A 21,362-nucleotide genomic window follows, 5' to 3' on the forward strand; every position below is an offset into this window, starting at 1 on the left:
ATGAGTGCCCATGTACAATCTTACAGGCCCACAAAAACTTGTTCCTGCCATTGCTGTGGTTGCAGAGTGAGATAATTATGAAAACGGTCCTCCTTGTATGACAGTTCTCTCATTAAAACTGAGAAGCCATGCTTTGAAATAATAGCAAAATAGACATTAAATGAGACCACAAGTTATAAGCATTTTTGATTCTTGTCAAACTCTGGTCTACTGTAAAATTAAATGTAATGGTTTTGGCTGGGATAGACAATTTTTTTCATAGTAGCTAGTATGGGCTATGGTTTGGATTTGTGCTGAAAACAGTGTTGATAATACAGGGATGTTTTCATTATTGCTGAGCAGTGCTTACACAGTCAAGGCCTTTTCTGCTTCTCACACCAACCTGCCAGCAAGTAGCCTCGAGGTGCACAAGAAGTTGGGAGAGGACATAGCCAGGACAGCTGACCCCAGGGATATTCCATACCATATGATGTCATGCTCAGCATATAAAGCTAGGGGAAGAAGGAAGGGGGGGACATATGGCATTATGGTGTTTTGTCTTCCCAAGTAACTGTTATGCATGATAGAGCCTTGCTTTCCTGGGGATGGCTGAACACCTGCCTGTCGATGGGAAGTGGTGAATGAATTCCTTATTTTGCTTTGCTTGCATGTGTGGCTTTTTGCTTTATCTATTAAACTGTCTTTATCTCAAACCACAAGTTTTCTCACTTTTTTTCTTGTGATTCTCTCCCCCATCCCACTGTAGGGGGAGTGAGCAAGCGGCTGTGTGGTGCTTAGTTGCCAGCTGGTTTTAAACCACGACATTAAGTTATATCATGGTAAGATACACATGTGCGCATGTGCACACACCCACACCCCTTTTTGGCCAGCTGCTCAAATGCTGAGAAGCTTCCCTACCATCAGTAGGAATATACTCTTTATTTTAATTTCCTTCTCAGCACTGGCTTTTTAAATAAAGCATAAAATACAGTTAGCACAAGAAACAGGCCTGAACCAAAACACAACTTTTCCTCACAGATGCAAATTAACTGGCTTACTTCACCTTTACTAATATTCATAACAAAACAAATATCAAGGCTGAATTACTTTCCTGGAGTGTTACCTAAATACAGGATACATGATATACATCTCAAACACAATTTAAGCAGAGGGTCTAGATATGATGGCTCATATCAGGCCTGAAATCTGCTGCCATTGTGCAATATCATATAAGTTGTTCTGCTTTCCTTCATTTTTTCTAATTGTTCATGTCTCAACTCAGGAAATAAGTCAGTAAACAGTCCCTAATACTAACAGAGGTCTTCAATTGCAGCTAAAGAAGCAGGGATGATTTTTTAAATGAAAGCCATTCAAAACTATTTGGTTGATTACAATTATACAAATGTTTTCCTATGTTAACATTAGAAAAGTGTACAAGTTGACAGACTGTAATTATATTTGGTTGTTGCAAGGGAATCCAATTATGGTCAGACCAGTCCATTTGAGTGGGAGGATATGAAGATTGTGAACAATTTTGAAGATTTCTTTTCTTCTAGAGAGGCAGGACTCCTTTCCACCCGAGTCTTAGAGGCCCTTCCATGCCTCCCAATGCCATCAGGAGCCAGGATAGCAGGCAGCGGTGAGGGATTAGGTGCTGGGCTGCCTGATAGACAGCCTAGCCCAGATTTTTCACATTATGGATATCATGCGGGCTTAAAGACCACTGTGACCTGTACTTTAAAAAATGCTTACTAATAAATGAGCCATTACTTTTTGCCAGCATTAGAACTTGCCTTTCACCAGCTGTTCTCATCAGGGCAGAGACTGAAACCATGAGGTCCTGTTTTGTTCCTGTTCATGTTCAGTCAAAACTGTCATTCAGTCCTACCTCTTTGGGTATTTCTCTTTTTCTTTTTCCTTCTACTTCCCCAATAGCATTACAAGGCTGTCTCCCTTCCTTTAATATAGAGAGGAGAAGTTTAGCTCCACATTACAAGTGTCATCATTTTAAAATGCTCATAAAACCCATTAACTTTTGTAGGCAGAGAGCATGGCTAAAATCCTGTCCTACTGGAGTCAGCAGCAAAACTCCACTTTAGTTGAGGCAGGTTTTCATTTTGTTCTCTTTAATACCACCATAAAAGACCTGGTGATAAAAACACACAACCTCTTAAATTTTGTTTGGGTCCTCTCCATTTTGAACATAGAACAGCACTGATGTTGAAATATGATCTAAGGAAAAAAATCCATTTAGCGCACTCAGGGCCAAGCCATAATGACACTGTCATCAGTGGCAGTAAATTCCAGCAGTACAAAACAAAAATCAAGTCAAAATCTACTTTCAATTAATATCAGGATACAGCAAATTATCTCTGTTAAAGTCCAAGGGATTATCCTGAATTTACACTGAAGAAACAAAGCAGAATTTGGCCAAGGAGGTGGCATAACTGAATTACCAAAGATGTGGTGTCATAACATTTTATCACAGGCAAAGATGCACAAATGTTCAAAGGGTCATTATAAATCTTCCTCCTTTTGGCTCCAAATGGTGATTGCCTTTGAGCTGATAGTTGTACTTTTAAAAATAACTACCTGTAAGCATGGTCTTTCATCCTCCAAGAAACCTACCTTTGATTGTGAGGCTGAACAGAGATGATCACACCATGTTCTGGACTGAACTGGGTCCTAACAAAATGGGCAGCTCATGATCACATCACCGCACTGAATTCACTGAGTTGGATGTGACTGATTTCAGCCACAGACATCAAGACATTCAATGGTATAAGTGTAAAAATGTTTGTGTGCTTAATTAAAAAGTGAAAAGCAGTGACAATGTAAACTTTTTCCTTGGTCACAAAAAATAGGTCCAAACATTTTACTGCCACATAGAATCAAAGAATTATAGAATGGTTTGGGTTGGAAGGGACCTGTCATGGGCAGGGACATCTTTCACTAGACCAGGTTACTCAAAGCCCTGTCCAACCTGACCTTAAACACTTCCAGGGATGGGGCATCCACAGCTTCTCTGGGCAACCGCAGGAGTAAACATGTTTGAGTGGTGGACTTGGTTTATGGTCTTGATGAATTTTTTACCCATTGGCCAAAGTATTTTTGACATCTTGCCTAGGACAAACATATGGGTGACATGCACATACTTAAGTTTCCCAAAGTCAGGCACATGTGTTACATCCATTTGCCAAACCTGAAATGCCCTCAGACCTTTTGGGTTAGTGCCCACCCCTAAACCAGGTCCATGATGACTACATTGAGGACAGGAGCGAACGATGCCCTTTGCATCTGCTATGGGTATTTCATACTGTCGATGTAAAGACTTTGCATTTTTATGAAACATCTCGTGGCTGTTACGAGCTTCTTCAAACTTATTTGTTGGAGGAGTTATTGCTGAACAGCTGACTGCTTCATCAGCTCTAGCATTACCTTCACCCAACCCAATGGTCCACTGATGACTTCTAATATGCATAATACAAAATTCATGTTTTCTCTGACGAAGAGTACTACGCAGTTGTAGAAACATTTAACCAAGATGTTGGCTCTTTGTCTCTCTCAACAAGGCATCTTCAATGCGCTGTACTACACCAACTACGTACAATGATTCTGATACTATGTTTACAGGTGTGTTGTTCCAGCTTCCCAATGCCCAACACACTGCTTTCAGTTCTAAGGTTTGAAGGTTGTCCCGTGGTTCACCGGTGAACACGTGTTTCTGCCACTGATTATCGGATTGCCAAACACACGCAGCCTTCTTCATCTTTCTTCCTGCATCTGTAAACACCATTGGCCCTTCAACTGGTCTTGTTGAGCATAACGGTCTCGCAGTCCACTGGTAATGTTCTAACATCTCCCAGAGAGGTCCTTTTGGCCGGTTGTTGTGTACAACACCTGTATAGCCTTCCTGTATGGCTATTGAATGTCTCAGGAGCCACTCATAATCATCACCACGGACTGGAATACTGATATCTGCCGGTTCAGTCCCATCAATTTCAACAATCCTGTCTCTTCCTTTTCTCACCAAGGCTGCTACTGCTTCAGGATGACTTAAAATACGATGTCTGGGTTGCAACGGCAAAAACAACCACTCTAAAACGATCGCCGTATTTTCCCCTTTTTTTCTTTTGCCATTGCAAAATAAGGGCAAAAGGTGAAGTGGCAACATTACAAACCAAAAAAGATAACGGATGATTCGCCATTCGGCGACCACACCAGCCAGTCTGAATCTTGCAGGACACAACTTCCAGGGCAGCCCGCTGTTCTGGTGAACAAGTTCAAGGACTGTTGGCTTCAGTGCCATGCAACCAGGATTGGAACGATTGCAAATCATCGTTAGTGAGGCCAACTATATTACGAACCCACTGTAGGTCTCCTAAAAGCCTTTGAGCATCATGCAGAGTAGTTATTTGTGTAGTAAGGGTCACCTTCTGTGGTCAGATCTGAGCATCCAAGATGAGCCAGCCTAGATATTTCCATGGGGCCGAATGTTGAACCTTCTCAGGCATCACAATCAAACCACATGATAGAAGGTGGTCAACAAGCCATTTCAGTTGATCATCTGAAATCCCTTGTTCAGCGGCCAATAAAATATCATCCATATAATGACAGATCAGGATTGAGGCCAACGTTGTCGTACCAGAACAAGTGCCCAATCTACAAAAGTCTGACACATCGTAGGAGAGTTCTTCATTCCTTGTGGTAAGACAACCCATTCATTCCGTTTGGCCAGAGCGGCACGGTTTATTGATGGCAGAGTGAATGCAGATCTTTGCGTGTCGTCAGGATGTAAGGGAATCATAAAGGAACAGTCTTTCAAGTCTACCACGACAATTTTGCCAATTCTGAGGGATCATCATAAAAAGTGGAAGACCAGGTTGCAACACTCCCATCTCTAAAATCTGATCATTAACCTTCCATAAATCATGTCCCAATTACATGCACCAAGATTATTGACCACTACTGGACAAGCTAACGAGCTGGTCACCTGCCAATCACCTTCCAAAATAGCATCACAAACAACACCAGACCAACGCTGTAGAATTGGATCTTTTCTCGAGTTCAGCATCGGAGGGGTAGTTTGGTTAACTGGAGGAACTACAGGGATTGAAGTAGTAGGCAGGTTCATTTCAACTCGCTTTTCCAGGTTTCTTAATTTATCTATTACTTCCTGTAAGGATTTCTCTGTATTGTTATCACAAAGCTTCTCCCCGCCTTCCTCCTCAAATTTGTCCGATGATGTTTCAGGAAGAGGAGGATACGACATCGCATGGCGTTTTTGCCCCCCCGATGTGACCTATGAGCTGTCACCACCCTCCGTTTTGGTCTTGCTCCACCCACAGCTCCGATTGGTGCAGTATGACTCGCTGCTCCCCCTTCCTGGGGAGTCTCAACAGGGTCTTCCGGTTTCTGCTCAGTTACAACAGACCCCTGAGGAGTAACTTCCGGTCTGTCCGCTGTCTTATCTAAAAACTCCTACACTGTTGAACACACAGAGGCTGACATACCCTTCATAGGACGAGTATGCCCAACTCCGAAAAATGTAGCCAAGAGAGAAGGCTTAGGTGAATCACCCTTCTGCTCTATTGGCTTTTCTACCACATCTCCTCCCAACGCTTCTATAGCTGCCGCTGCTACTTCTTTTTCTGCCTTCATAGTTTCCAGAGTGTTAATTATAGACCGCCACGTAGCTCCTAACGCTTTAGCTTCTTTTCCTTCTTTACCTCCCTCGATCGTAGTATCCCAGAGGCAATTTCCCACTTCTCTCCATTCTGTAATACTAAACAATAACGTGGGCTCGGGGATCTTATTCTTTTTTCATGCCCAGGGAACTAAAATATCCACTTCTGTTTCTTTAATGCTCTCCCCTCTCTTAAAGAGGATGCTAGTTAACAGTTTAATTGCCGCGTCTAATTCCATCGCGGTCTTCCTCAGAACTCCCCCTCTCACAAAAAGGATATCAGCGGAGAGCCCTGCTGCACTCGTCGCGGTCTTCCTTAGTGCCCCGCCCCCTCACAGAGAGGAAATCAGTGGGGATCCCTGCCGCGATTTACTCTACGCGGTCTTACCTCCGGCAGGGGTGCGATCTGCAGCTCTACACCGAACTCTGGACTCCGCTTTTCACCTTCCACCTCCAACCTCCAGCTCACTAATCGGACAAATTCCCTTCGGGTCCAATGCACGGAGACTTCCGCATTTAAGCGAACAGCATTTAAGCTAAACCACATTTAAGCGAACCGCACTTAAGCGAATAAATGGGTCCCTTTTCGGGCACCAGATGAAGAGGGTCCCCATGGAGAGTCGACCAAGTCACAACAATCACACCAATATGGCTACATGCCGTGCTCACTTTATTAAACAAAAAGGTCATATTTATAACTTAATCTAACTGCTCACGCAGCTCTACACACAGGTGATTGGATAAAAGTCTCTGGTCACGTGGGTGTCCGTGTCGCTGATTAGTGAGCATGTTGCAGGCGCCTGATCAGAGTGTGCCGATGAGAGTGTGTTGATTTCACAGTTCCCAGGACTTGCTCTGCACCTGGCTTCTTGTTTGTGCATAGCTTGTTTTCTTTCTCACCCTGCTTGTTCCCAGGACAATTTAAAGTTGCTCTGCAGCTTCAACTAACAGGCCTGGGTTGTCCAACCCGGACAATGGTAACATATATCCTCAGTCCTTTAAAAATCCCTCTACAGACAACCTGTTCCAGTGTCTCACCACCCGCATCATAAAAAATGTCTTCCTTATGTCCAATCTAAATCTACCCTCTTTCAGTTTAAAATCATCACCCCTTGTCCTGTCACTACAGGCCTTGGTAAAAAGTCTTTCTCTGTCTTTCTTATAAGACCCCTTTAAGTAGTGAAAGGCTTCAATAAGATGACTCTGGAGTCTTCTCCAGGCTGAACCACCCCAACTCTCTCAGCCTTTCTTCATAGGAGAGGTGTTCCAGTCCTCTGACCATTTTTGTGGCCCTCCTCTGGACCCGCTCCAACAGGTCCATGTCTTTCCTGTACTGGGGACTCCAGAACTGGAAGCTGTACTCCAGATGGGGTCTCATGAGAGCAGAGTAGAGGGGGAGAGTCACATCCATCAGCCTGCTGGCCACGTTTCTTTTTATGCAGCCCAGGATACAATTGGCATTCTGGACTGCAAGTGCACATTGCTGGCCCATGTGCAGTTTTTCATCCACCAGTATCTCCAAGTCCTTCTCCACAGGCATTTTCTCGATCCATTCTCTCTCCAGCCTGTATTTGTGTTTGAAATTGCCCCGACCCAAGTTCAGGACCTTGCACTTGGCCTTGTTGAACTTCATGAGGTTCACGTGGGCTCACCCCTCAAGCCTGCCAAAGTCCCTCTGGATGGCATCCTTTCGTCCAGTGAATCAGATGCACCACTCAGCTTGGTGTTCTCTGCAAACTTGCTGGAGGTACATGCAAATCCCACTGTCTAGGTCATTGATGAAGATATTAAATAGTATTGGTCCCAGTACAGGCCCTTGAGGGACACCACTCATTACTGGTTTCCTCGTGGACATTGGGCCATTGACCATTACTGTTTGGATGCAGTCATCCAGCCAATTCCTTATTTATCTAGCAGTCAAGTTATCAAGCCCATATCTCTCGAATTTAGTGGCCAGAATGTTGTGGGGGACCATATCAAAGGCCTTTCAGAAGTCTAGGTAAATGACATCCATAGCTCTTCCCTATGTGACCATTAAACCATCTAAGCTGACCTTTTGCACAACATGGAACATAGTATTGAGTGAAATGGCTTGTATACAGCAGAAGAATATCTCCAGAAAGGGTTTGTGCCAATCTTGATTTGAAAGTTTGTGCTATTATTTTTTTCTCCTGTTGTCTGGCTTTCACCTCCCTTGTATTTTAGGAGACTTTCTCTACTAGTTTAAACTCCCCTTTAAGGTCTTGCATTTTTTCACTCTGAAAGAATAGATATACATAATCATCTTTCATCTTGGTAAGGCAAAGAGATGGAAGCCCCTCCCTGGAAGGCATTTTTTCTAGTTTACCAGTCATTTTTATGGCTCTTCTGTGGGAAAATTTGCAATATCCTTTAGAAAATAGTTATTTCCAGGTTGTTTTTTTTTTCCAACTGGAAGACACATCCTTGTATCATTCTCAACTAGGCTGTAATACAAACATAAAATCAGCCCCTTACTTCTCCGTACATCCAAAGATTTCACTAGTCCTTTTAAGGCTAGGTTTCCTAAAGAGCATGAAAATTATGCAATTGTGTATCTCATCTTAACACCTCACTCAATTACAATATCACAAGTGCTAAAAGTTTCAGATGTTTGCCCATGTTGGGAAAATTGCTTGGAGGGGGGGAATTACAGATCTAATAGAAGTTGTAGTATTATAACAACCTTTTAGGGAAATATACAATTGCCACTTTCAAACAGTTGGCATGCACAGAATCTACATCACCAGAGCTCGCTAAAACCATACAACCTGCTATCCTAGAGGAGTAGTGGAGGGTGGAGTGGAGTGGAGACACCGTGGCCAAGCTCTGCTGTACTCCCTGCAGGACTGGGAACTTGATGGTATCATACAGCCAATAAGCTGCATAGCGGCTGGAAAATATATGAGATGATGTCTGTTGCTGGGCCAACAACTGTGGCGAAGACCAAGCAAGAGCCTCATTATCTGTGAGAGAAGGTCAGGAACTCGGCCCCTTTTGCACTTCAAAGAAAAGATAAGCTTTCTAACAAGGACAGGCCAACTGCTAAAAGAAAACAAACTGTTGAGATAAAACTCAAGGATGCTAGGATAAAATAATTGTGGGAGTGGGAGATCACGACCTCCTACTCAAATGCCCCCCCCCAAAAAAGAGTGTGAATCCCTCGCTTGGGGAGCACGTGCAGTAAATTTAAAATTATCGGTATCTTTAAATGAAAGAGAGAGAACTTTACACCAATCATAATAAAGGAATGTATGACTAGAGTCACCCAAGCTCCACCTGAGAGTAAAGAGAAGTATAAAAAGTGAATGAATGAGGGGACAAGTGGGGAAGACACCACTGAGACTGACTCCTGGGACCAGCCGATGGGCTGAGCCTTTCTTCTCCCCTCCTTGGGACGCCTTGGGTGAGACTTAAACCAAGTGCTTCTTTGGGAGACTTAGAAATATCTCTAGAGAGTTACTTTTTAATATTTGTAGTCAGGCTGTATTGTTGTAACTTTTCTGTGCATTTTAGACTTGATAACATTTTATTTGCACATGCCTTTTTGCACAGTCACTATCACTGGCAATCCAAAAACCTGTATATCTTTTGCACAAATAAAACTGCACTGTTAAGTAGCTGGTCGTCGCAGTTTCTCATTGAATGTGACCAAACCCTAAATGTGGCCATGCTAGTTCATGAGTACGACTGGACTGGCAGTGCAGACTGCTATCAGTGTATTCAGACCCATGGTAGCTTAATATACATATTAAACACGACTGGACTGATAATGGTAAATTTGACATCACTTAGAATTCAAAACCTAACCGCACCTAACCTCCCACCTCAGTGAGGAGAGTTGGAAGGCAGGGTGTGTGTGTTATTTCTCACTAAATTACTCCATCCCCTGTAACACAACATTCCATATACCTTACAAACACAACAGAGCAGAAAATAGATCTCTATCTTTATGGATTGGATGCTGCAAGGTCTTACTGCTTGACAAACAGTAAGAGCTACAGGAAACAGGGTCCATCAGCACTGCTCACTGAACTACTAACACTACAGATGTTTAACAGGTGACTTAAGGCACTTCCATGGCAGCAGTCTTCCTGGAAGAACTGGAGACACCCACGAGAAGAAAACCCATAGGTATTTCCTAGTTGTCAAGAGCTACATCTGACAATAAACCCGATAACAATATAAATTTATAACTAAACCTTTCAGATTCTTTGTTTACAACTTAAATGCTCCCAGGATCTGTATTTTAAATCCCAAAGTTTTCATTGCCTTGAATGAGAATTTGGCTTCCTTCCATGATATAGTGCTTCAACTCTTGGGAGGGTGCCCAGATAAGACTCTTTCTCCCCCACAGAAGTGGGGGCACCACAGCTCTTGCCTGCTGTAAATTAATTTTGCTATAGTTAGGTTGGCACTTCTCTGGTCAAAACCCAGTGTTTACTGTCTTTCAGGTATTATATTTGATTTTTGGTGAGACTGTATAAAAATGATGAGATAATACTTAATTTATTCATTTTATGCATCAAAGATCCTTTCAGTTTGGCTACAGATAGGCATATTGCCATGCTCTGTTAAATCCTTAAAAATCAAAGGGGAACAACTTAATAATAAATTAAAATAACAATTCTATCATTGTTTTAAGTGCATGAGAATTATGAGATAAATTCACATTTCAGGAAAACAAGAATACTGAAGTTGACATTTTTCTCAGGAATGAATTCAACCTTGCATAAGAAAAAAACAAGGTACACAAAACCCTTGTGTTACAGCACAAGCAAGCTATCAGGCTACAAAAAGGGTTTACCATCAGTCAGATTCTACTGATGCTGTTTCTTCTTCCTCCAAAAACCAGAAAACATCCCACCACCCTCAGGGCTATTTAACCATTTAGTAGGAAGAAGCTACAGCTGCACATTGTCCATGTCAATCAACCCACTGCCTCTGAGGCAAGGCCACAGCTGCATATTAACAATGCTAATCAACCCACTGCCTTCATTCCTCTACACCCTTGAGCCTTAATAACTTGAAATTGTTTTTGATTTAATTTGCTGGTGTTATTTTATTGTGGTCCCTCTTCCATGTTTAAGTTAACAGGAGACAATCTCACCAGCACCCTTCTCCTAGCTCAGAGCAGGAAATCCTTTCCCTCACCACAATACTAATCTTTTGGGATCTTCTGTGCTGCAGAAACAGAAGCACTCAGCAAAGAATGGGAAAGTACTGTGTTGTGTATCTCCTAGGAAAGAGCTTGCAGGGAAAGGGATAATAAACAACTGGCTTCAAAGTATTAACTCTTTTCTGCCTTTGTTTTCAGAAACAGGCAGTCTGAATAGCATCCTAGGATCCCAGTTTGAGTAGCAGGACTTGTAAGAAAATACATTCATGGACTGAGCCGTGGTCAAGCTGTAGCTTGATAGTGGGAACAGCAGGACTTTCCCAGGACATTTCCCTTGCAAAAAAATGTGACAACTTTTCTCTTCTCCCCTCTTAGATTTGCATACATTTTCATATAATACTGACATCTATCAGAGAATATGATAAATCTCCTTCCATTCAGTTGATAGTGTTATCTTTCAGCTGACATTAGTGATAAAAATAAAGCAGAGACAAGAGGAACAGCCCCATGCACCAGTACATACTGGGGGCCACCCAGCTGGAAAGCAGCTTTGCAGAAAAGGTCTTGGTGGGCACTGTGTTGAACACGGGCCAGCACTGTGCCCTTGCCACAAAGGCGGCTAATGGTATCCAGAGCTGCATTAGGCCTAGAGAAGAGAAGGTGCTGGGGGGGGGGGAGGACAGGACAGGGAGGAGAGAGAATCTTATCAATGTATATAAATACCTGAAGAGAAAGTGCAAAGAATAGGGAAGCAGGCTCTTTTCAGTGGTGCCCAATGACAGGACAAGAGGCAATGGGTACAAACTGAAACACAGGAGGTTCTGTCTGAACATCAGGAAAGACTTTTTTACTGTGAGGGTGACTGAGCTCTGGAACATGTTGCCCAGGGAGCTTGTGGAGTGTCTCTCTGGAGATATTAAAAATCCATCTGGACAGTGTCCTAGGCAACTGACTCTAGGTGGCCCTGCTTGAGCAGGGGTGTTGGACCGGATGACCTCCAGAGGTCCCTTCCAACCTCAAACATTCTGTGACTGAGAAAAGTACTGATTTATTGATACATTGATGGAATTTCAAATGAAATTGATTGCAATACTTTTTCATTTTTTTTTAAACACATCCAATTCCAATACTTTGCAATGGAGCCTGAAACACTGTATTCAGAAACAGATAACTAGCAAGAGATCAGAGAGAGAGTATGTGAAATTATTTATGGGAAGACCTTTTTTGTCCTAGAAATTTTAAATGTCCCTCTTTATTGGACAGATGCTTAGTGTGGTAGAAGATATCTGACTCAATTTATATACTACTACTGTTTACCTGATTCTCACAAAGATTTGCACTACCATGGCAATGTAGCAGAATGCAGAGCAATAGCTCTGCACATCTCCCAGGAGCATGACAGCAAAGCCTCAAGCCCTCATCCTGCAAACATTTATGCATAAGCTGGACTTCATGTACTGTGATTAGCTTCCCTGACACCATGCGGGTTTCATTGCAGCACACAAAACTAAACACAGACTTATGTATTTTCAGGATCAAGACCTAGTTAGTATTAGTCAGCTGTGAGTTAATGCTTCTGTACTTACTATGCAGCTTACTAAATGTGAGAGGATTCTGTGTTTGGTACAGTTTGGGGTTTTTTTCACAGAACACCATGTATATTGTTTCAGCATTAATGCTGAAAGTGAAATACTGTGTAGTCACTGATGTTTGTTTATAATGTTTAATGCAGCTGGGAGTGGAAGTACAAGAGCCTCATTTAAAAGCATGTCCTTTTATATAACATCAGAGAGCTCTAGTGGACATGTTGCCAATTTATGATTCCCTAGTGGCTTCTGTTTTTCAAAGGAATTAATGCATCTATATAGCATCTTTCTTGTGCTGATCAAGTATCAGCAGTTTGGTGATTATTTAATGCATTCCATTGCTTATGCTATGCCAGATTATTCAAACACCCTCTGGTAGAAGAGATTATGGGTTATTTCTAATTACAAAATAGTGCCATGCAACAAAATTATGGTAAGAGAGAACATTGGGAATATATAATAAAAATGCAGTAAAATGCCTCCTGTTGCACTGCAGGAAGATCCTTATGTGGATTGTTCTTAGTGCAAATATCAAGCTGTGGATTACTGTTAATGTTCACAAGACAAATTAGGTAGCCTGGCATCAGTCTTTACACCCTTTGAAGTCCTGCACATGCATATGCATGCATGTACCCATGCACAGATCAAGGAAGGCACCTATTATAGTGTTTAAACTATGCAAAGATGGAGGCAAAGGTTTTTGACCTAGATTGTATGCCCTTAAACTACAGTTTGTGCTGTGAAGCTAAATCAGTCAGAATACAGAGATGGATATCACTTAGTAGCACATCTAACACTCACCAACTGCACTGGCAATCTTTAGAATGACTTCTCAGAGAAACAGGTCAGGCTTCCAGCAGCACTTCAGAAATGTATGCACAAGTTCACAGCATAAAGAGGTAGAAAGAACCTTCTCTGAAGCAGTTAAAGACCTTAATGTACAGGTGAAACATAATAAGTAGTGCAGTTACTATTAATTACAATATTCTTTAGATATTTTTTCAGTTATTTGCTGCAGCGTTGATTGCTGCTTCAAAAATCAGCATTTCATGTTGTGGTGCGTTAAACCTAGCCAACAGCTCACTCTTGGGACAGGGAGAAAATAGAAGGAAGTTGAGAAGACTCATGGATCAATATAGTGACAGTTTAAAAGCAAAAAAAAAAAAAAAGCTGTGTGTGCAAGCAAAGCAAAAAGAGGAATTAATTCACTGCTTCCCATCAGCAGGCAGATATTTAGCCACTTCCTGGAAAACAGAGCCTCAGCACATATAGAAGTTGCTTGAGAAGACAAACACTATAACTACAAACGTCCTCCCTTCTTCCTCCTTTCACTGAGCTTTTACTGCTGAGCTTAATGTCATATGGTATGAAATTTCCCTTTGGTCAATTCAGGTCAGCAGTCCTGGCTATATCCCCTTGCAACCTCTTGTCCATCTCCAGCCTACTTGTTGGGGGAGGGGGGAAAGGAAGAGAAAACCTTGATGCTGTGCAAGCACTGTTCAGCAATAGCCAAAACACTGGTATGTTTTAGCTGCAAATGCGAATATTGACTTCTGGTTCTGACCCAGGATGTGTTTTATCCCAAGAATACATTAGGTGCAGAGGACTGGCCAAAGACCACTGAAATTAGTGGAAAGACTACCAGTGACTTTGATGGAATACAGATTGGGCTTTGAGCCCACTGCTGAGTCCATTGATTCATCACAAGGGCTGAATTTTGCTTTGACAGATGTAAAGCAGTTCATCCCATGTACCAAAGTACTCCTTAATGAATTGCATACATTTTAACTTCACCCTACTACTCCCAGGAACTTACACCATTTTTCTATTAGCACTGTTAAGGAGCCCCAGCACTTGCACCAAAAAAAAAAAAAAAAAAAAAGGATGAACTACATATAGGCATTTGTACTTACAGTTGTCTGGCTTGAGCTGACTTTTAGCAATTCCAAAGTATTGGGGATTTTCAATTATGGGAATCTTTGTCATTCCAATGATGATTGCATCAGGACCTCCCTCAGAAGAAGATGGAGTATTACTGCCATTTGAGATGTGATGGAGGGGACTTGCCGAATCATCGTCATTGCTGATAACTGAAGAAGGACCTAGACTTAGAAACAAAGATTCTCCTGTAATTCAGAACATTTCCCCCCCCTCAGACAATTATTTTTTTTCTTTTTTTGACCAGTTTGTCCTCCATCCCACTAGTCAAGAGCTCTCTTTATGTCCCTTGCTGATCTTACCTCAGGAATTTTATACATCTGGCCATTAAAAATAGGAATGTGATCTGAAATTTTGTACTAGAGAACACCTACACTAAATACATCAGTCTAGCATACTGTGTCACTGGGAAAGATCTCCAAATTTGATGAACTCCTATCATTCTCAGAAATAAGCTATGAAATACACACATTAATTATTTTACCTTATGCCCTACTCTGATCACACTGCAATAATTCCTTTTCCCACAAAGCTGGCAAACATTCGCCTTCCATTTGAGGTGGCATTATAAAATGACAACAGACATGAAGGAGATGGGCTCATCCTAATGTGGGAAGCGATATGATTCCTGAAGGACAAAATGGCTGAGAGCCAAAATACAGAAGACAATTTGCACAGTCACAGTAGGTGCAAGGCAGACATTCAGAAGAGCAGTGGAAAACACTCTTCCCACTCCACCATAAGATCTGGGGTCATTTCACAGGGGCTTGTCCAGCACAGGGGAACATTTCTCTGCCTTATGAGGTAATATCAACACCCGAATCTAGTGACCTTCCAGAAGGAGGGGTTTATTTTGATCAGTAATTTAGTGACAATTTTTGGGGTTTTCTCAGTTTTTGCTTTGTATCTTCAATGAAACCACCACAGAGATAAAACCTTATAAATGGGTAAAAATAACCAATATGCTTAGCAGAGTTCCACTTATATGAGCTGCAGGGGCCTTTGATCTAACACTGAGATCAGAATAGATAACATTTGAACTGAATTTCTTCTGCAAATTCATTCAGTGAGCTTGTTAAAGTGATGATCTTTGCTTTGTAGATGTTGATGCTTTTAACGTGGGAAAGCCCAAGGCATAGTGCTACTATGCTTCCCCAGCAGTTTGGCTGTGTGGAGCAATAGCATTTCTTGCTTCTCTCTGCTTTCCAACTGACCTCTCATCTCATATCCCCATCCCTGTCAGCTCCTGAGAACACAGCCACTGGGGTTAGCCTCAGTGCCATGTTCTCAATATTCACTGCCACATTCAGTTCCCAAACAAGTATTATGGATTTATTATTCCATCGTTGTTGGTGAAAAAGCCCCAAAATAAGGTCACCCCAAGCAACATTATACCCATCTATCCTGCTGAAACACAGTGCTCTTCACAGCTGAAACAATGCATGTCCTTCTATCCCAGTGCCTAATGTGCAACACACTGAACTAAAAACTACGTTGCAGATGTTAAGTTTGTGACTCAGAAAACTGAGATTTTCCAGGCTTGAGTGTTTATAGGGTAAATAATTTCATGTCTTCTGACGGGTATCATTAATGTATTTAACTGATTTGCACCCACCAGTGCTTATTTAAGCTTGTATTATGTCATTCCTTGATACATGAGGTTAGAAAAACATTCTGAAACTGTCCAACAAGTTCAGTTCCCATCCAACAAGCATGTCCCCAGGAAGTCAAATGAACTGGAATGGCAGTTGTTCCAGAGAGCTAGAGAACTCCCCTACACCCAGCAGCCAAATGCCTCTACTCCCCTTTCAACAATTTCTGAATTAAAGAAGGGAGGAGGCTCAGAATAGAGGTTTAAACTCAATAAGCACCCTATGAGACTATGTTCACCTGCAAACATTACAAAGCAAGGTAGAGAGATTTTGTTTGAAAATTCTGATGGAGCCACACCACTCTGACCTTTCTCTTGGGTGATCAAGGCTCCAATGTGTTTTCCTTTTCACGTGAAAATCAATGTTTGGTCTTTCCATATTTCTTGTAGCTTCATGAGAAGACCAAATTATGTTCTCATTGTATTGCTTTGATGCAAAAAAAATATGCTACAGTGACAGATTATTTTCTTTCCTAAAAAGAATGATTTAAGTAATATATAACCTCGAGGGCAATTAAATAATAGATACGTTAGTCAGCTTTACAGCACTAAATTTTCAGGGTTGCTAGGTGTCAAAAGGCCGGTCACACTGACATAAATGCCTTTCACCTAAAATGCAGGTTCTTCTTGCTAGCAAACTTTATTTAATATCTTTAACTCTTCGACAGAGCAAGGAACATGTAAGATGGGTAATTTCAACTGAAATGTCTGCATGCAGATTTTATCTAGTCAAATATTTAATCAGGCATCTTTGTTGTTGCTTTCAATCCTAAGAGTCAAAAGTTACATATTTGTTTGTGTTAGTATTATTCTGAAGCAGTAGCTATTTTTTCTCACAAAATTATCTATATTTTTTATGTATACACACATTCACATGTCCCATTATGCGCAAGACTAGAACATTCCAGAAGACATAATATCTGCAAGGGAGGTTTCTAACTATGTAAAACTCCCAAGGATCCTCTTCATAAAGACATCTGTTGGGAGCTGATGGGATTCACCTGACCAAGTGGGGCAAGAGGGTCTTTGCCAACAAGCTGGCCAGAATGATAAGGAGAGTTTTAAACTAGATTTAGGGGGGAAGGAGATGGAGTTTTGAGCAACAGAGAAGAGCTGGGGTCTGCTGATGCATTAGGAACTGTCAGGGAATCACATGTGAGATACCTCAAAGAAATTGGGGCTTGTTCCTCTAAAAAGGTGACATGGTCAATAGCCCTGCTGAAGTGCTTCTATACCAATACACACAGCATGGGTAACAAACAGGAGGAGCTAGAAGCCATGGTGCAGCTAGAAAGCTATGACCAAATTGCTATCACTGAAATGTGGGGGGACAAATCACAGTACTGGAGCATTGCAGTCAACGGCTATATATTTGTTCAGCAGGGACAAGCAAGGAAGGAGGGTCGTGGGGGAGGGGGTTGCTCTCTATGTAAAGGAATGGATTGACTGAACAGAGCTGTCTTTGAAAAACAGCAAGATCTTATGGGTAAAACTTAGGGGTCATGCCAACAAAGGAACCTCGTGGTTGGTGTTTACTACAGGCCTCCCTATCAAGAAAAAGACCTCTTCAGTTTCAGTGAGTTCAGTGATCAAATGCTTACCAGAGGCAGCAACTAATAACTTGATATAACATCCCAAAGAATCTGATCCTGCATCCCTGTGATTAAGTGAGCTCCAGGTGATCTCCAGAAGACTAATGGACTTACAAGTGATCTTACCCCACACATAGGACATGCCTTGCTTCCAGGAATTTAACGCACCAGTGGCAATCGCAGCCATCACTTACAGAAACAGTAATGAGAACAAAGTATTTACTTCTCTTTCTAGATTTTCTAATGCTATTTACCAGCTGGAAACAAGACAGAGGAAGGTGTAGGTGGCCACACTGTATGGATGACCACCAGCTGTGAAAACGGCAAAAGTAAAGCACATCATTTCTCTACACAAAAGGCTCTACTAATACAACTGTGGTAGATGCAACTTAAAAACCTTTGACATAGTAATTAAGTGTGACTTTAAAATTTAAAAGAATCCAGCAATTTTCATCACACATAAATACATTCCAAACACAGTTGGAAAAAATAGTGCTGCAAACATCAAACTAATTGATTGACACTTTTAATATTGTTCTTGGAAAGGATCTTCTAGTTATAGAACACACCTAATTATAATTGTCAACAACAGAAATCACAAAGTTGATGGCATCTAAATTGTAACTGGCCTTTAATCAGCTCATTAATGAACAGATTTAGCAGGGGAAGGGGACAGAATTTTGAGCAACTCAGAAGAGCCAGGGGATGCCAATTTATTAGGAACCAACAGGGAAACACATGTGAAATGCCTCAAAGGAATTAGAGTGTGTTCCTCTAAATAGGTGACATGGTTGATAGCCCTGCTGAAGTGCCTCTATACCAATGCATGCGGCATAGGTAACAAACAAAAGAAGCTGGAGGGGCAAGGGTTTCCCTCTATGTAAAAAAAAAAATAATAAAAAAAATGGATTGACCACACAAAGCTGTTTTTGAAAAACAGTGATGAAAAGGTCAAGATCTTATGGGTAAAAAATTAGGGGTCATGCCAACAAAGGAACCTCGTGGTTGGTGTTTACTACAGGACCCCCAATCAAGGGGAGCCTGTTGACAAAGCATTCTTACGTCAACTACAGGAAGCATCGTGCTCGAAGGCCCTGATCTGCCAGGGGACCTCAATCACCCTGACATCTGCTGGAAAAGCAGCACAGCGAGCTGTAAGCAGTCCAAGAGACTCTTGGAGTGCATCGAGGATAATTTCTTAATCCAGGTGATAGACAGCCCAGCCAGAGGAGAACCATTGCCAGACCTGTTGCTAGATTAACTAATTAGAGGGGTCAAGACTGGTGGCAGCCTGGGCTGTAGTAATAATACCCTGGTGGAATTTACAGTCTTGAGGGATATGGGCCAAGTGAAGAGTAAAGTCAAGACCCTGGATTTTAGGAGGGTAAGCTTTCAGCTGTTTAAGGAATTAGTGCGGGGAACCCCCTGGGAAACTGCCCTTGGGGATAAAAGGAGCTGAACAGAGCTGGCAGCTCTTTCAGGACATTTTTCTTAGAGCACAAGAGCTCTCGATTCTCATGTGTAAGAATTGGAGCAAGGAAGGCAGGAGACCAGCATGGCTCAGTAAGGACCTCCTGCTCAAAGTACGGTGCAAGAAGGAAACGCATAAGAAGTGGAACCAGGGATGTGTATCCTGGGAAATATATAGGGGCGCTGCCCAGATGTGTAGGGATGTGATCAGAAAAGCTAAGGCACAGTTGGAGCTGAATATGGCAAGGGATGAGAATAATAATAATAAGAGCTTCTAGAGGTATGTTGGAAAAAAAAAAAAAAAAAAGCAAGATTAAAGAAAATGTACTATCCCCTGATAAAAAAGACAGGAGAACGAGTAAAAACCGACATGGAGAAAACTGAGGTAGTCAGCATTTTTTTTGCCTCATTTTTCAATGGCAATTGCTCTTCCCACATTTCTTGAGTCCCTGAATCTCAAGGCAGATACTGGGAGAATGAGCTCCCTCCCATCGTAAGAATAGATCAGGTTCAAGACTACCTGAGGAACCTGAACATACACAAGTCCATGGGACTGAATGATATCCATCCCAGGGTCCTGAGGGAATTGGCTGATGCCACTCACTAAGCCACTCTCAGTTATATTTGAAAAGTCATAGCAGTCAGGTGAAGTCCCCAATGACTGGAGAAAAGGGAAATATCCCACTCATTTTTAAAAAGGGTAAAAAAGAAGACCCTGGGAACTACCAACCAGTCAGTCTCACCTCTGTTCCTGCTAAAATCATGGAATATATACTCCTGGAATATATCTCAAAACATATGGAACGTAGGGAAGTGATCAGAAACAGCTAACAAGGCTTCACCAAGGGCAAGTTGTGCCTGAATAATCCAGTGGCCTTCTATGATGGAGTTATATCAATGACATAGATAGTGGATTGAGTTCACCCTCAGCAAATTTGTAAACGACACCAACCTGAGTGGTGCAGTTGATGCCCTAGAGAGAAGGGATGCCATCTAGAGGGACCTTGTCAGGCGGTAGAGGTTGGCCACATATGAACCTCGTGACGTTCAACAAAGCCAAGTGCAAGGTCCTGAACCTGGGTCAGGGCAATCCTCAATATCAGTATAGACTAGGGGATGAACTGATTAAGAATAGCCCTGTGGAGAAGGACTTGGAGATACTGGTGGATGAAAAACTGCACATGGGCCAGCAATGTGCACTTGCAGTCCAGAATGCCAATTGTATCCTGGGCTGCATAAAAAGAAACATAGCCAGCAGGCTGATGGATGTGACTCTCCCCCTCTACTCTGCTCTCGTGAGACCCCATCTGGAGTACAGCTTCCAGTTCTGGAGTCCCCAGTACAGGAAAGACATGGACCTGCTAAAGTGAGTCCAGAGAAGGTGCCAAAAAAATGGTCAGAGGGCTGGAACACCTCTCCCATGAAGAAAGGCTGAGAGAGTTGGGGTGGTTCAGCCTGGAGAAGACTCCAGAGTCATCTTATTGCAGCCTTTCACTACTTAAAGGGGTCTTATAAGAAAGACAGAGAAAGACTTTTTACCAAGGCCTGTAGTGACAGGACAAGGGGCGATGGTTTTAAACTGAAAGAGGGTAGATTTAGATTGGACATAAGGAAGACATTTTTTATGATGAGGGTGGTGAGACACTGGAATAGGTTGCCCAGAGAAGCTGTGGATGCCCCATCCCTGGAAGTGTTTAAGGTCAGGTTGGACAGGGCTGCCCCATCCCTGGAAGTGTTCAACGCTAGGCTGGATGGGGCTTTGAGTAACCTGGTCTAGTGAAAGATGTCCCTGCCCATGGCAGGGGTGTTGGACTAGATGATCTTTAAAGGTTCTTTCCAACCCAAACTATTCTATGATTCTAAGTTTCTCACTGAAAGTCATGAGATCTACAGGGCACGAGGACAGATGTGCAGGTCAGTAGGTCTGGACAGACTGGCACATCAGATCACCCAAGAAACCTACTTCACCAGACAGAAAAGCCCTCTAGGAAAATTGGAGTGTCTTATGCATGTTGCTTTTTTTTTACTATTGATTGTGCAGGACCGAAGATGAGCATCCCCTTTTCCTATGGCTCTGCTCTACGAGATACTCTCCAGGGATGTCATCAGGGAAGCCTTAGCTTGTCTTACAAATGTTACTGATTTCCTTCTACTTTCAGGCAGAACAGAAAACATTTGTATAACAGATATCACAACCACTATCTGGTACATATCTTCAAAGTGGTAAGCACTGTAACCAATAAATCCTCACAGTTTGTCCTCCATGAGATACATATTTCTATTATTCCTGTTTTGGGGGCAGCAAAAAGAGTTCTGCATGGCT

The 21,362-nt window shown here is 42.2% G+C and overlaps 1 protein-coding gene across 1 annotated transcript in view; it reads right to left on the bottom strand.

Moving 5' to 3' along the window:
- The window catches only part of LOC129783120 (BDNF/NT-3 growth factors receptor-like), a 262,545-nt gene that overhangs the window by 121,467 nt on the left and 119,716 nt on the right, over positions 1-21,362 (bottom strand). Inside the window, 1 exon segment of the mRNA XM_055792861.1 lies at positions 14,302-14,490. Coding sequence (XP_055648836.1) covers positions 14,302-14,490 — 189 coding nt within the window.

This window comes from Falco peregrinus, chromosome W (assembly GCF_023634155.1).
Source record: "Falco peregrinus isolate bFalPer1 chromosome W, bFalPer1.pri, whole genome shotgun sequence".
In the NCBI taxonomy this organism is placed as follows: domain Eukaryota; kingdom Metazoa; phylum Chordata; class Aves; order Falconiformes; family Falconidae; genus Falco; species Falco peregrinus.